The sequence below is a fragment of the Aquarana catesbeiana genome, linkage group LG02 (genome assembly GCF_042186555.1).
Source record: "Aquarana catesbeiana isolate 2022-GZ linkage group LG02, ASM4218655v1, whole genome shotgun sequence".
Lineage (NCBI taxonomy): Eukaryota > Metazoa > Chordata > Amphibia > Anura > Ranidae > Aquarana > Aquarana catesbeiana.
Window position 1 is genome coordinate 757,879,509 of NC_133325.1, and position 15,669 is coordinate 757,895,177.

At 41.4% G+C, this 15,669-nt stretch overlaps 1 protein-coding gene across 3 annotated transcripts in view; it reads left to right on the forward strand.

Annotated features, from left to right (window-relative positions):
• MORC3 (MORC family CW-type zinc finger 3) overlaps window positions 1–15,669 on the forward strand; it is a 114,210-nt gene that overhangs the window by 73,240 nt on the left and 25,301 nt on the right. For all 3 annotated transcript variants that reach the window (XM_073617192.1, XM_073617193.1, XM_073617194.1), the window contains 4 exons: window positions 4,729–4,876; window positions 7,012–7,143; window positions 8,683–8,802; window positions 8,898–8,995. In XM_073617192.1, coding sequence (XP_073473293.1) covers window positions 4,729–4,876; window positions 7,012–7,143; window positions 8,683–8,802; window positions 8,898–8,995 — 498 coding nt within the window. The remainder of the gene's footprint in view (window positions 1–4,728; window positions 4,877–7,011; window positions 7,144–8,682; window positions 8,803–8,897; window positions 8,996–15,669) is intronic.

Sequence of the window (15,669 nt, forward strand, 5' to 3'; positions counted from 1 at the left end):
TGCAACAGCTGGAGGGCCGCCAGTTTGAGACCCCTGGTCTAGAGGTTGTTATTTCTGCTAAAGGAGGCTCTACTAAATATTGATGTGATTTTTCTGTTGGGGTTCCCAAATTTATGCACCTGTCTAATTTCGTTTTGATGCATATTGAGCATTTTCTGGTAATCCAATAAACCTCATTTCACTACTGAAATATTACTGTGTCCTTCAGTTATTTGATATATCAAAATGAAATTGCTGATCCAAACACCCAAACATTTATAAATGACAATCATGGAAATTGTCAGGGGTTCCTAAACTTTTGCATACAACTGAAAATATGTTAACCACATTACGCCACGCCTCCCTGCCCTTTCAGAAGTTTAGGTTTGCCAGGAGGCAGAGCTTAAGATCACGTGACCGGTGTGATTGGCTGTCATGGCAGTCACATAATCCTAAAAAGATAATCGGTTTTTGGTTAGGCGCCACTAATTGCTGGGGGGCACGCAGGGCGTGTGCTCTCGGCGCAGCTGAATTGACAGCAAATTCAAGCAAATATGCAGCCTCTCAGCGCCAAGGACTAGGCACCGAAAGGTCACATATTTGCGCTTGCCCAGCTCCAAGGGGTTAAATATATTTTATAACCACTTGTCGGCTGCCTAAGTGGAAAAATACATCATGCATCATAGCAGTTTAATACTAGGGTTGTGGCTGCAGCTAGACGCCATAACCCCGGTATTAAAATTTTCAGCAGCCACTGCTCTTACTGCTAAAAGTGATCCGAGAGGCTGATCAGCTGCTGGATCACTTTTAGAAAGTCAACCCCCCCCTGGCTGCTTTCCAGTGGTTCTCCGGCTTACCTTGCACATCTGGAAGCCTGGGAACCGATCTGACGGCGGCCGCGGCTGGCCAAAGAAATAAGCAGAGGAAAGATGGCCTCCGCTTATCTCTATGGCTTAGGAGGCCTGGAGCGACATCATGACATCGCTTCTGGATCTCGGCTGATGTAAACAAAACCATTCTTTTTTTTTTTTTTTTTTTGGAAAGCATTAGATGTGTGTGTGTGTGTGTGTGTGTGTGTGTGTGTGTGTGTGTTTGTTTGTTTATTATCAGATGCTTTCTATTGTAGAGGAGAGATGTGGGGTCTTACCGATTCCAGATATCTTCATAAAGAGGACCTGTCATGCTTTATAGTTGTCAGAGATGTTTACATTTCTTGTGACAGCAGTAAAAGTGATCAAAAATTGTAAAGGGTAACTCCACTTTCGTGGGGAAAAAGAAATGGCAAATGGCGCATACAATTGCTACACTAGTCATATTGTAATTGAATGTAAAAAATGACTTATTTTTCAATCTGCAGCACTATAATTTTGTGTAAATGCAATATGGCTACCTGGAGGTGTTCTGTACACAGAATGTATACAGAACACCACCCAGAAACATCATTTCCTGCTTGTGTGATTGGCTCACTGATTTTCCCAGACGTCTGCACTAAGATAAAAGTCAGATTTCAGGAATCCCCTGCAACAACCTCATTTTTGGTGAAATGCTCCCAGTAGGAAATCACGTCTAACGGCCCTTTCACACATGCTGTCCGGTCAGGTCCGCCTGTCTGTTTTTCAGGCGAACCTGATGGGACGCTCCTTGCACCTCTATGGAGAGACGGATGTCAGCTGTGACATGTCTGCTGACATCCGTCACTATCCAATCTGCCAAATCCAGATGGATGGAGACCCTATTTTCCATCCATTGATCGGATGAAAACGAAAACTGTTTTCATTCGATCTCCTATAGAGGACAGCGGGGCTCTGACAGGTCCGTCTTTGAACAGTGAGTGGAGACGGACATGTCATTCTCCTGCTCAGCGAAGATCAACGGATCGATCCCAACTGAGCAAATGGAGTCCGTCAAAGCACCCTGTGTGAAAGGAGCCTAAAGGGATGCAGACCCTGCAATTTTCCTCAGAGCCCTGCAGGTGCTCCAGCTGATTGATAATTATGAAACAACTCCCATTATATTCACTTTCCACATGGACACAGATAAACACAGGGACTTTTTCAGAATAACAGGTAGGAATCTCCAACAAAGTTTGTTCAAATCCTTGCAATGTACACAGATCACCCAGGGGGGAATGTTTTGTTTTTTTTTCTCAACAAAAGAGGATTTACCTCTTTAAAGGGGCAGTGTAAAAATAAAATTTAATAAAATTAAAAAAAAAAAAAATCTTGTGCGCAGTGGCGAACACATAAGTAGGTCATGCATTGCATGTGAGGCATTGCCGCAAACTCTATAACGAGCAATATTTCTAGCACTAGATCGCCTCCTGACTCTAAACGGGTAACCTGTGCACATTTGTTAAAGCATCACCTACGGAGATGTTGTTGTTGGGTATTGATTTACTCAGTGTAACATCTTTCATATTTTATTAAATAAATAATTAAAGTGTATTTTTTCCCAAAAAATAGTTTGGAAAGTCGCTGCGCAAATACTTTTTGACATAAAAATTTGCAACAGCCACCATTTTATTCTCTAGGGCCTCTGCGCTTGTATATCTATATATATCTATATATATATATAGATATATATAGATATATAAAATGTTTGGGGGTTTTTGTAATAAAAAAATGCAGATTTTACTACAAAAACTGTCATAATAGGCCTGTTCCTTAAGTGGTTGAATAGGTGCACCAGGCTCAACACTGTAGCTGCTAACTTTTAATTTTAGGGCACTTACCTGTCCAGGAATCCAGCGGTGGCCTCACCCAAGCCTATTCAAATGGCTATGGGGTTCTGGCACCACCATCTTGACTAAGGGAAACCTACTAAGGTTTTCGACTGCGCTAAGCGTGCCGGGCTTTGTGAATAGAAATGTCCCGAAAGGTGTGTGTGTGTGTGGGGGGGGGGGGTATAAGAGGCAGACAAGCGGAGCTTTCCCTTTTGGGTGGAGCTCCGCTTTAAGGACATTTGATGTCTTTTGTTTGTTTGTTTTAAAATCCTACTTTATTGGCTGAGAAATATGAAGAAATTGAGGCATTTTTCTTTCTTTCTTTTTTCTTTCTTTTTTCCTAACTTGTAGCTGAAATGCTTATTTTCTCAATTGTACTTCCAGCCACAATGTTGTATCTGTAATGGATATCATGTTATTGGGAACCACTCTAATCCGTTATCAGTGGGTATTAGAGCTATCTGTGACAGCTAGGATTGAGCACCACCAGTCCTCATAGTGTTGGCTGCTGGCTCTCAAAGGGCAGACTTCTTTTAAGCTATCCCTAGCATGATGGCCCCATACCCTCTATAGTACGGGCTTCCCTGCCCATACCATACAGCAGTGTCTTTTTTCAATTAAACATTCAGCTAATCTCACACCCAGCTTAACATGTTACTAAACCTACAAGAGTGCAATCAGTTTGTATATGCAGTAAAGCATGCTTGTTCTCACTGTGGAACCGAAGGGGTTAATCCTCCGCAGTGTGTAAAAAGGCTGTTTGATCCTGTCTTCTCCTATCCTCCTCTTCTTCCACAGTCCCCAATCCATCTCCTTATAGTGCAGAGCCTTGGGGGGCACTCTGCACATGTTTGGTGTGTATTGCTAGAGAGGGTTTTTTTTTTTGTTTGTTTTTTGGGAGGGTGCATGTGATCAGCACAGGGCCAATCAATACTGTCCAGACAGAGGTTCAGGGGTCATGCAGCCTCATAAGACAATCAGACAAGAATGAAAAAACTCCTCCTACAAGCTTTAACCAGGCACTGATAGAAGTCACAAGACTGCTATATACTGCTGATGAGAAAAGGTTATTAGGAGTTTATAGTTACTAAAATAATTGCATGTTCTTTGTACTGTGGGAGACCAGATATAGTGAATGCAGGGTTCTGGGTTTAGTAACACTTTTTAGGCTGGGTTCACACCTAAGACGGCCGCGGATCGCACAGGAATGCTGTACGTCCCTGTTCTCTGTTTCAGGGACGAATCGCAGGCGAATCTTTGCCTGAATTCAGCCCTGAAATAGAGCCAAAGACGCTCTGGAGATATGTGAACCGGCTCCATAGAGAGCCAGTTGCAGTCTCCTGTCATGCGAACCCACATCCAATTCGCATAGGTGTGAACCCAGCCTTAAAGTTTCTTGGGAGAACATAGAGCTGCATGCCATAGGAAGGGCCAGGCACTTTACACAGAAACATGGTGGATGTTTTTTACACCGTTCCTTTACACAGACTGTGTATCATTAGAATGGTATCTATCTGTGCAAGATTTGCTTTTATTTGAAGATTGTGCTGTGGGCAAATAATGCTTCCTTACTACTTACTAGGAGGACATTTAAATGGCAGATTATCCTGTAATTGGCAGCCATCTGATTCACTAATGTTAAAGGGGAGCTCTAGGCAAGTATAAGTGTTTAAAAAAAAAAAACTTTAATAAAACTATCGTTGGTGCCTCCATTTTTATTTTGTCAATGCACAGGTAGAGAGAAGTCCAACACGAAGTTGCTCAGCTGCAGAGTATGTTGCCAAAAGGGAACCCGCTGACAGGAGGAGAGATGACAAATTGTGCCGCTGCTTCATCTTTGTTCAGGCAGTGGGGAAAACTTCCAGTGAGGGCATTTGTTTCCGTAACATCTGTCTAAGAGACGGTGAACGGATTTAACTATTTACTACTCCATACTAAACTCAATGGCTTTAAATATACTTTAACCTACAAGTTTCTTGTTTTTTTTTAACATTTTCTGTTTTTTAACGTGTGTTTTTTGCCCGTAGGGACAAGCGTGGATGTACAGAATTTGATTTTGTTAATGATAAATATGACATAAGAATTCCTGAAGAGACTGATGGTTCTAATAAGAAGGGCTATAAGAAGCAAGACCGGATGGACCAAGTTGCTCCAGACAGTGACTACTCATTACGTGTATGTCAAGTGTTCACGTATGCTCTTAGGCTTTGTATGTGTGTGCTGATAACATTTCATAGTCATGCTATTTGACACATTCCTCTCTGTAGAGGAGGCATAATCCTCAATACTTGTAAGGCACTACATGGAGTTGTCTTGTGAAAGGTGTTTTCTGCCTTAAAACGTCCTTGTAGTCACTTCAGTACAGATAAATGAACGTTGGTTAGTGAATTCCGGTGTCTTGTCGAATACAGTCCCCTATCCAAAAGTGTCCGCCCTGTACTGCGCAGGCGCAGTATGGAGGACAAACGAGACGCCGAAAGTCTCCGAAGTTCAACAGCTGATCGTCGGCTGTAAACGGCGCCTGCGCATTTATTCTCACCCTATGTCCAGGATCATTCCCTACTATCCAAGTGGACATAGAGTTAGAATAAATAGTTGCCGAGCGCAGCGAGGCCGTGCCCGAAGCGTGGCGAGCGAAGCGAGCCCGCGAGGGGCCCTCTTGCAAAGCCATCACTAACAAGTGCCGAGCGCCGTGTACAGCTGATGGTCAGCTGATCAACTTCGGACATTTTCGGCATCTCCTTCTCCCGCGCCTGCGCAGTACGGGGCGGACACTATATGATAGGAGGACAGTATATGTCAGAACCCCGGCACCCAAGCCTTCCATCATGCAGGATCATTTTTTTTTTTTTTTCCTACACTTTTTATTGCATGAGAATTCAAAATAGAGTACTATAAATCAGAGCAAAAGAGGTATTCACAGTTAGATAATTTCTCAACACAAAATATTATAACAAATTGTCAATAAACAATAAGGAATGCTTATGTGTAGCTTTACATCCCGGAACCTCCTATAGGCCTGTTTTCACTATGCTCAAGTACAAGATTTCGTTTCTTTGTATTCAGGAACAGGAAAAAAAAAAAAACATGTAGTGATGAAAAAAAGTTTTCCATTTTAGTTCTACTTTAATGCTGGCTTCACACGATCTTCGCATGCGGCTCACAGCTGGGGGTCAGGTGCGTTCCCGTTCACCGTTTTCAGGTCCGATTTTCAGCCAAATTTTTTTTTTTTTTTTTTTTGCTGAATTTGGATCTGAAACGGACCAAAAGACGCACATGACCCCTGTGCAAATTTGCACGGGAGCCACAGCGGAGATATGTGAACCGGCTCCATAGAGAGCTGGTCACAATCTGAGAATTGGATGCTGGGAAACCCACATCCAATTCTCATAGGTGTGAACCCAGCCTCAGCCCTGGTTCACACTGACAGCAGGAATCAAATTGTGCGAAATTGTTCAGCTGAACTCGCACGATTTAATTTCCGCATGTCAGTCCCGACGTCGGGGAGGATTTCAGAGACATCTCTGCGGGTTGCTGCACAGATGTCAATGGAAATCGCACCCTGAAGTTGCCAAAAGTAGTACAGAAATTATTTTTGGCGACTTCGGTGTGATATGTCAAATCGCATCAAGGTGAACCAGGGCTACAGGAGAAGTACAGCCAAAACTTGTTTGGTTGTACTTCTCCTGTGGATCACACAAGTGTAGTTCATTCTGCACTCCTGTGAAAATCAACAGCACAATACAAAATCGGCTGATTGCCCAAAAGAAACAAACACCGCACTCCTCAAATTGGTAAAGAAAGAAATCGTAAGACCATGGGGTTTTTTTTAGGTGCATGACACAGAAGCAACAAATTTGTAAAAAAAATATACAGAATTTTATTTATAACAAGGTTAAAAAATGTCAGTAAAATTTGATATCGGATTTTAGTAAAATCTAATATCAAATTTTACTGTAATTTTTTAACCTTGTTATAAATAAAAAATATATATATATTTTTACAAATTATTTGTTGCTTCTGGGTCGTGCGCCTAAAAAAAAAAAAAAAAACCCATGGTCTTACTATTTCTTTCTTTTAAACAAAATGAGTTGACTACTACTCCACCACTAGGTGAGGGAACTAGAGCCAGAGTCTTGCCGATCCTTTTAGATAAGCTTGTTCTGTCTAGCATATGTTACCAATTAGGTGGAGTATGAGAAATGTCCAGAAACATTTGATGTGGTGTATTTCTGTTTCTTCTGTAAAATTCAACTTTGGAAGCTCCATGCAGAAAATAATTTACATTTGAGCTTTTGTTTCATTTACAGGCTTATTGCAGCATTCTGTATTTGAAACCAAGGATGCAGATCATTATCAGAGGTGAAAAAGTTCAAACACAACTTGTTTCCAAAAGCCTTGCCCTCATAGAAAAGGATGTCTACAGACCCAAGTTTCTGGCTGTATCCTTTTATTATATGATTTATTGACTGTCTTTTTTTTTTTTTTTTTTTTTTTTTTTATTAGGTTATCCTTTGGTAAATGAAGTAAAGAAAAAAAAAAACACGCTCACGTCACTTTACCTACACTGCCAGTGTTCTTTTGTTGCATTAGGCTATGATCTTATCGGAGGTTTTCTTGCTACAAGAGTGATAGGGTAGCCCTACAGATGCCCAAACTAGTTCTACTTAAGTTTGTTTTTAACAAGTAATTCTAAAGGAATAAAAAATAAATAAATTAAAAAATAAACCTGTTATAATTACCTGCCACAATCCTCCTCTTCTAGGGTCCCCCACCAATCCTCCAGACTCCCCCCCCCCCCCCCCTCTTCCCAGTGCCTCCATAGCAAGCTGCTGGTGCAAGGATTTTGAGACCTTAGGCGAAACCCAATTTTGCCACTCCACCCCCCCTTTGCCCTGACCATGTATATCCCATCTTTTTAATGACTGCTACCATTTTGCACGCAACACTTTGCAAGATCAGCTAATTTTGGAAGCTTAAAATAAAAATACCTTCAAAGTTGCTGTGTTTGCCACAAACCAGACTCCAGCTTTTCCCCACAAACCAAACTTCTCCTGTTCTCTGCATTTCTGCAAGCAAGAAGGCCTCAAGGCAGCTCAACCCCGAGTTGAGACTCGAGCATAAACTTGGGGGTGGAGTCAGTCGCCAGCCCAGCATATGTAGGAGCCTGCAGGTGACTGCCATTTTCTCGTAGCCTGTGGCGGCCATTTTGTTGGTGACCAGTTATAAGTAATAGAATGTTGGCTAACTACTGACCATGTAAAGCTGCCATTTTAATGAAGCCCAATACGGCAAACCATTGATGGTCCGTGAATGCAACTAGCTACGTACACAGTACTACTAATTAAAAAATGAGAGATAACGGGAAGATTATAACAACCTATTACCTGAATGAAATTAAACAATCTCAGGCCAAGTGCCATGTATAAAAAGGCCTTCTATCCTGACTGCTCGCAGTCAGTGATAAAACATATATGCACTACTCAACAAAATGTTATGTTACCCTTGTACTGAAAAGTTTGTAGACCCCTGGTCTAAAGCAATAGGCCGGTTGTAGCAAAAATGTTTCTGGTCTCTAGGGGGTTATATAGGTTTGAGATTACAGTATATGTGTTTAGCTTTTTGATTTTAAACATTTTGCATCACTTTGGGCTTTATTTACTAAAGGCAAATCCACTTTGCACTACAAGTGCACTTGGAAGTGCAGTCGCTGTAGATCCAAGGGGGACATGCAAGGAAAATAAAAAACGGCATTTTTGCTTGCACATGATTGGATGAATAAATCAGCAGAGCTTCCCCTCATTTCAGATCTACCCCTCAGATTTACAATGACTGCACTTCCAAGTGCACTTGTAGTGCAGAGTGGATTTGCTTTTAGTAAATCAACCCCTTTGTTTTATTAACAACCTTCTCAGGCGAAATATTGTATTTCATTGTTTTACCAGTGCGATAAGATCTCATAATTTCCTTAATATGGTAAGCCTAAAACTGTGAAAATTACTTTTGGATACAACTGCCGGAACAAAGAGCATTATGGGATAATGATGTATCACAAGAACAGGCTCATTAAGGCCTACGTTAGAGTTGGCTGCCAATTAAAGGTGCGCATTCTGTTTCATAACTTTAAGAGCTGTATGACATTTTTTGTATCGATTTTTTTTTTTTTTTAACATGTTGGTTTGTTTTTTTTTTCTAGGCTAACAATATGGGAGTTGGTGTTGTTGGCATTATTGAATGTAACTTTTTAAAACCCACACATAACAAACAAGACTTTGACTACACCAATGACTATAGGTAAGAGTGAGAAATATATTCAATATTCTTTAACCCTATCCAATAATGTAATCATCCACACCAACCAAGCAGTAATCAGAATTTAATCTTTTGTCAGGTTAACTACAAAATGTTGGCACAATCCAATCAAAATGAATAATTCTTAAAGTGACTCTGTCCCTGTTTAAATTTTGTTTTTTTTTCCTCCATGGGGACATGTAAAAATTGTAGCCTGGAGAGGGCTTTAGGACACTTAGAGGAAATTTAGTCTTAACCACTTCAGCCCTGAAAGGATTTACCCACTTCCTGACCAGGCCATTTTTTGCGATACGGCACAGCATCACTTTAACTGACAATTTCGAAAAGAGCTTTCTTTTGGTGGTATTTGATCACCTCTGCAGGTTTTATTTTTTGTGCTATAAACAATAAAAGAGCAACAATTTTTGAAAAAAAAAAAACACTTTTTACTTTCTGCTATAAATTCTTTACAAAAAAACACTTTTTACTTTCTGCTATAAAATCTTTAAAAAAAAAGAAAATTTAAAAAAACTAATTTCTTCATCAGTTTAGGCTGATATGTATTCTGCTACATATTTTTGGTAAAAAAAAATTGCAATAAGCGTATATTGATTGGTTTGCGTAAAAGTTATCGCATCTACAAAATAGGGGATATATTTATGGCATTTTTATTATTATTTATTTTTTTTTTTTTACTGGTAATGGCAGCGATCTGTGATTTTTAGGGGGACTGCGACATTGCGCTGGACAGATCGGACACCTAACTGACATTTTTTACTTTTTTTTGGGGGGGGGGAACCAGTGACATTACAGTAATCAGTGCTAAAAATATGCACTGTTGTACTAATGACGCTGGCAGGGAAGGGGTTAACATCAGGGGCAATCAAAGAGTTAAATGTGTTCCCTGCAGGTGTTTTCTAACTATATGGTGTCTGGGGAAATGCACAGATCCATCTTCCTGCTTAGCAGAAAGACAGGATCTGTGTGATCTCCCCAGTCAGAACGGAGATCTGCCTTGTTTACACAGGCAGATTTCCGTTCTGTCACTGTGGGGAGGGATCACGAGTGGCTGATGGACATGGAGTCTGCTACACCCGCTGGCTGATTGGTTCCCCATGCACCCACAAAAGGGGGATCCCAAGCCCACTACACTCCCTTCTGCCTGCAGGCTGGTGATCCTGGAACACACCTGCTGGTGATCCTGGAACACACCTGCTGGTGATCCTGGAACACACCTGCTGGTGATCCTGGAACACACCTGCTGGTGATCCTGGAACACACCTGCTGGTGATCCTGGAACACACCTGCTGGTGATCCTGGAACACACCTGCTGGTGATCCTGGAACACACCTGCTGGTGATCCTGGAACACACCTGCTGGTGATCCTGGAACACAGCTGCTGTTATGCATCTCACACATAGAATACTAAATGGAAAGAAATGCTGGTACAAACTTTTTTAACCACTGGTCAGATTCAAACAGCAAAAGGACGTTGCATGGGCTTCAGGAAGTTCTGTCCTGCTAATTCTATGAAGCTGTATATGCTTCTAATGCAGGAAATTGGGTCAAAACATGAATTCCCCAGATTGGGACTTTAAACCGGGCCACAAACAGTTTGATGGTAAAAAAAATATTCAAAATTTATTATGAATATTTTTTTTTACCATCAAACTGTTTGTGGCCCGGTTTAAAGTCCCAATCTGAGGAGTTCATGTTTTGACTCTGTTTCAGGCATGTGGTCCACAATCAGTTTAAGCAATTAGTTGCAGTAGAGGGTCTCTTTAAACTTCTGCAGGAAATTACACACAACTCAGATTAAAATGAATTGAGTGAATTTCCTGACTCTTTTTGTGTAGTCGCAGGGTTTACTGGACAGAAATCGTACACCATTACACCATTGCTTTAACTCATTGCCTGGAGATGCTTTTTTGAACACCAGATTCTCCCAGCAGCAGGTGCCTAGGAGTTACACCAGCTGTTGTGGGGTTTTTTTTACACCCCCTGGGGACCCTGGTCACGAGATTTCTGTAATCGAGTGTGCACACATGATGCAGCCATTACAAGGGTTGGCAGAGGGGGATGCTGCCCCCCCGCTCAGAGTTTTAAAAGCGTAGCTAAAGCTAAAAACAAGAGTGTAAAAATATAGTTTACCAATCCTTGGTTGTGGCAGCTGCATTCGATTTTTATTTTAGGTTTTTTGTTTTTTTTTTTCACTTGTTGATTCTGCCAATAACAAACTTCCAATCCTAGGATGAGAACGCTCACTCATAATTCTGTATCAGAACAAAAGAAACAAGCTCCTGTTCCCTTGTTCATAACATTGATGGGCGTCTCCTGTAGTCCTCCACTGTATAACTAAAAGCAAACTTTTTTCTTTTTTTTTTTTTTTAACTGGTTGTAAACACTTACATAATACCCAGTAAAGGGACTATCCTCAGGTGATACAGAGATGAAACAAATCTTCCTACAGAAGTTGTATCTGTCTATCTGAAATCTTCATTTCTCTACTTCTGTTCGAAGTGCTGAATTTATAAGCTTGTCTGAGATTTTGGAAAAAAGGGGGCGGAGAGCTAAAATTACATTCTGTAGAGGTCAGAGAGGAGAGCTCTGAGAGCTGATTGTGAAGGGGGGTGTGTCCCTTCTCTCCACAGGAACAGAGCTGAGGCTGTACATAAGCTGGAGATCCCTCCCCTGTCACCATTATCCCTTGGTGTCACAAGTGGTGAAACTTGTCAGAAGTGATTCATGCTGTTAGCAGAGGAACGAAGCAGCAGACAGAAATGACACTTAGTGCTCTTAATTCAGACTCAGAATACTTTACTAACCCCAAAGGGAAATTGCTGCGACACGCAACAAAGACAAGATAAATTAATACATAAGAATAAATGAGACAAGTACACACTATAAAGGGGATATGCTTTGTTCAAATTTCATGTCTGAAGTTTACAACCACTTTAAGTTTTGGATAGAACGGAGAGGGATTAGAACCAGTCACAGTTATTGCTGTCTGTTCTCCCCTTAATGAGATTCGCTCTCCTTTTTTTGTCTTGTTTACTATTATCATTGAAAGTAAATTCCAAATTTTTGGTTGTCCCCAGAAAAGGGGAAGAGGGGAAATCTTCCTGTGGTGACACTAGCAGTGACCTGGGGGGTCCCAAGGGATTCCCTTATTTTGCAGGGATTTCCTCTCACTTCCTGTTTTGGCTATGGGACAGAGAGTGAAGGGAAATCTCTAAAATGTCACAGATGGCGAAAAAAATAATCTGACATGTTATAAGTGGTGCACCGAAATGAAAATTCAGGATGCACTTGACCAAAACCGACATTTACATTTTAAAAAAAATATATTTATTTTTTATAAATAATTGTATTATATTCAACTTTTTAATTAAAGTGGTGTTCCGGCCGAAATTATACTTTTTAAATAAAAATACCCCAATAATACACAAGCTTAATGTATTCTAGTAAAGTTAATCTGTAAACTAAGGTCTGTTTTGTTAGTTTATAGAAGTAGTTTGTTATTTTATAAACTTACAGCAGGCCGTGGCCATCTTAACCACTTGAGCCCCGGACCATTATGCTGCCTAAGGACCAGAGGTCTTTTTCCAATTTGGCACTGCGTCGCTTTAACTGCTAATTGCGCGGTTATGCAATGCTGTACCCAAACGAAATTTGTGTCCTTTTCTTCCCACAAATAGAGCTTTCTTTTGATGGTATTTGATCACCTCTGCGGTTTTTATTTTTTGCGCTATAAACGGGAAAAGACCGAAAATTTTGAAAAAAAATGATATTTTCTACTTTTTGTTATAAAAAAAAATCCAATAAACTCAATTTTAGTCATACATTTAGGCCAAAATGTATTCGGCCACATGTCTTTGGTAAAAAAAATGTCAATAAGCGTATATTTACTGGTTTGCGCAAAAGTTATAGTGTCTACAAACTAGGGTACATTTTCTGGAATTTACACAGCTTTTAGTTTGACTGCCTATATCATTTCTTGAGGTGCTAAAATGGCAGGGCAGTACAAACCCCCCCCCCCCCCAAATGACCCCATTTTGGAAAGTAGACACCCCAAGGAAATTGCTGAGAGGCATGTTGAACCCATTGAATATTTATTTTTTTGTCACAAGTGATTGAATAATGACAAAAAAAAAATATTTACAAAAAGTTGTCACTAAATGATATATTGCTCACACAGGCCATGGCCATATGTGGAATTGCACCCCAAAATACATTCAGCTGCTTCTCCTGAGTACGGGGATACCACATGTGTGGGACTTTTTGGGAGCCTAGCTGCGCACGGGCCCCGAAAACCAATCACCGCCTTCAGGATTTCTAAGGGTGTAAATTTTTGATTTCACTCTTCTCTGCCTATCACAGTTTGGAGGCCATAAAATGCCCAGATGGCACAAAACCCCCCCCAAATGACCCCATTTTGGAAAGTAGACACCCCAAGCTATTTGTTGAGAGGCATATTGAGTCAATGGAATATTTTATATTTTGACACAAGTTGCGGGAAAGTGACACATTTTTTTTTTTTTTTGCACAAAGTTGTCACTAAATGATATATTGCTCACACAGGCCATGGGCATATGTGGAATTGCACCCCAAAATACATTTAGCTGCTTCTCCTGAGTATATCCAATTCGTTTACAGTGCACAGTTTAGTGAGGGATGCTGAAGAGTTGTAAAAGTGGGTGGAACTCCACTTTAATATAAATTTATTGTCAGCTATTATCTGCACCTTTTTGAAGCGGTGTTAAAGATCCTACTTGCTGCATTTTTAGTGCATATTTGGCAAACACCAAAAAATAAACCTCCCCATTGAAAACGCAGCAAGAACGCATCAAAAATGCACCCGTGTTGCATTTTTGATGCATTTTTCTGAGTCGCAAGACCTATGAAAAACACACCGTAAGCAAGGTCAAATCACGGGCGTTTTCAGCACCCATTATCGGCACTTTTTTGTTTTTCTTTCGGCACAACACTGAAAACCCTATTTTCGCCCGATAATTTTCGGCGGACGAAACTTCAGTGTATCACTAGTTATAATCATCCCGTACTCTTTCCAAAATGAAAAAAAAGTTTTACCTGTAGTTCTACTTTAACCACTTGCCACCCACCCACTGTCATATGACGGCATCCCAGAATGACCACTCTTGTGCGCCCGCGGCGATCGTGGCCGTGCTGTGTTGCTAGGACACAGCGCGACCCCGATATCTGTAAAGAGCCACGGCCGGTCACATGTAAACACGAAGATACCAGTAATCGGCGCTCCTCACCTCGCTTTGACAGTGTGTGGTGAGGAGAGCCCATCAGAGGCATCTCTTCGCAGAGGACATCTAGATCATCAGTGCCCTGATTACAATAAAGCCCCCACCAGTGCCAGCAATGAGTGCCCATTAGTAATGCCAGTCAGTGCTGCCCATCAGTGTGGCATATTCGTGCCTCCATGTCAGTGTCACCTAATCGGTGCCCATCGGTGAAGGAGGAAAATTACTTATTTACAAAATTTACTGACAAAGAAAAACTTTTTTCCTAAAATGATTAAGTACCACCAAAAAAAAAAAAGCTCTATTTGTGTGAAAAAAAATCACGTGGTTGCAGTGTAGCATGACCGCGCAATTGTCATTCAAAGTGCGACAGCTGAAAGCTGAAAAATGGCCTGGGAAGGAAGGGGATGAAAGTGCCCTGTATTGAGGTGATTAACTGATAAGATCAGCATGAAGTTATCAGCTGACGAGTTCTATTTAACAGACCAAAAGGGAGCAAATAGAAGGTTAAAGGATACATTCAGTTCTTTTTTACATTTTAAAGAATACATGATGAGGACTGGAAAACACCCAAAGGTGGATGGGAACAACCAGCATTTCCAAAGGTAGGCAGGTACTAGAACAGGGGCATCTCTTAAATAATAGATATTGGAAATCATGCTCCGCCAGTAACTAAAGTACATTTATATTGACTCATTCTTTAACCCTTTCGCTGCCAGGTCTGTTCGTCGCATGGACCTGACAGCGGGGGGGTTTCACACACAATCCAGGGGCTGCAGCCATTGAGATTGTGTGTTAAACTGACAGGCAGAAGCATGCGGGCGGCAGTGCAGCTGCCCAATTGCTCTCGCACACCCCCCCGTACTGGCGCGCTGCCACGCCCCACCATGCTTTCCGGACTCCGCTTGCCCGTCTGCGGGCTCAGGGGTGAGATGGTGGGTGCCAGCGGCTGGCGGGGAAGAGCGGACACAGGTCTGCTCTCCTCCCTGTCTTGTTACCCGGAAAGCGACGTCTGACGACCTCTAGCTTAGCCAGGAAAAGATGTTTTGCAATCTGCATTGCAAAGCATTCAGTGGAGCACAGGGGAGACCCTGCATGTCTCATTAAAGAGAACCTGTCGCCTAAAAATCATCACATAGGGTACTTTTTGTCCCCTATGCAATGGGAAAATATAATAAAAAATTAAAAAAAAAAAAAAAGATGCACGCAAGCACATAAAATCTCCTCCATACTCCACACACACACACACACACACACACACACACACACACACACACACACACACACACACACACACACGTAAATGCATGTGTCGGGGTTTCCTGCACATGAAAACATTTATTGTGATACACATGTTACATATCGCCACGTACGCCAGAGGGAGAGCAATAATTCCAGCACCAG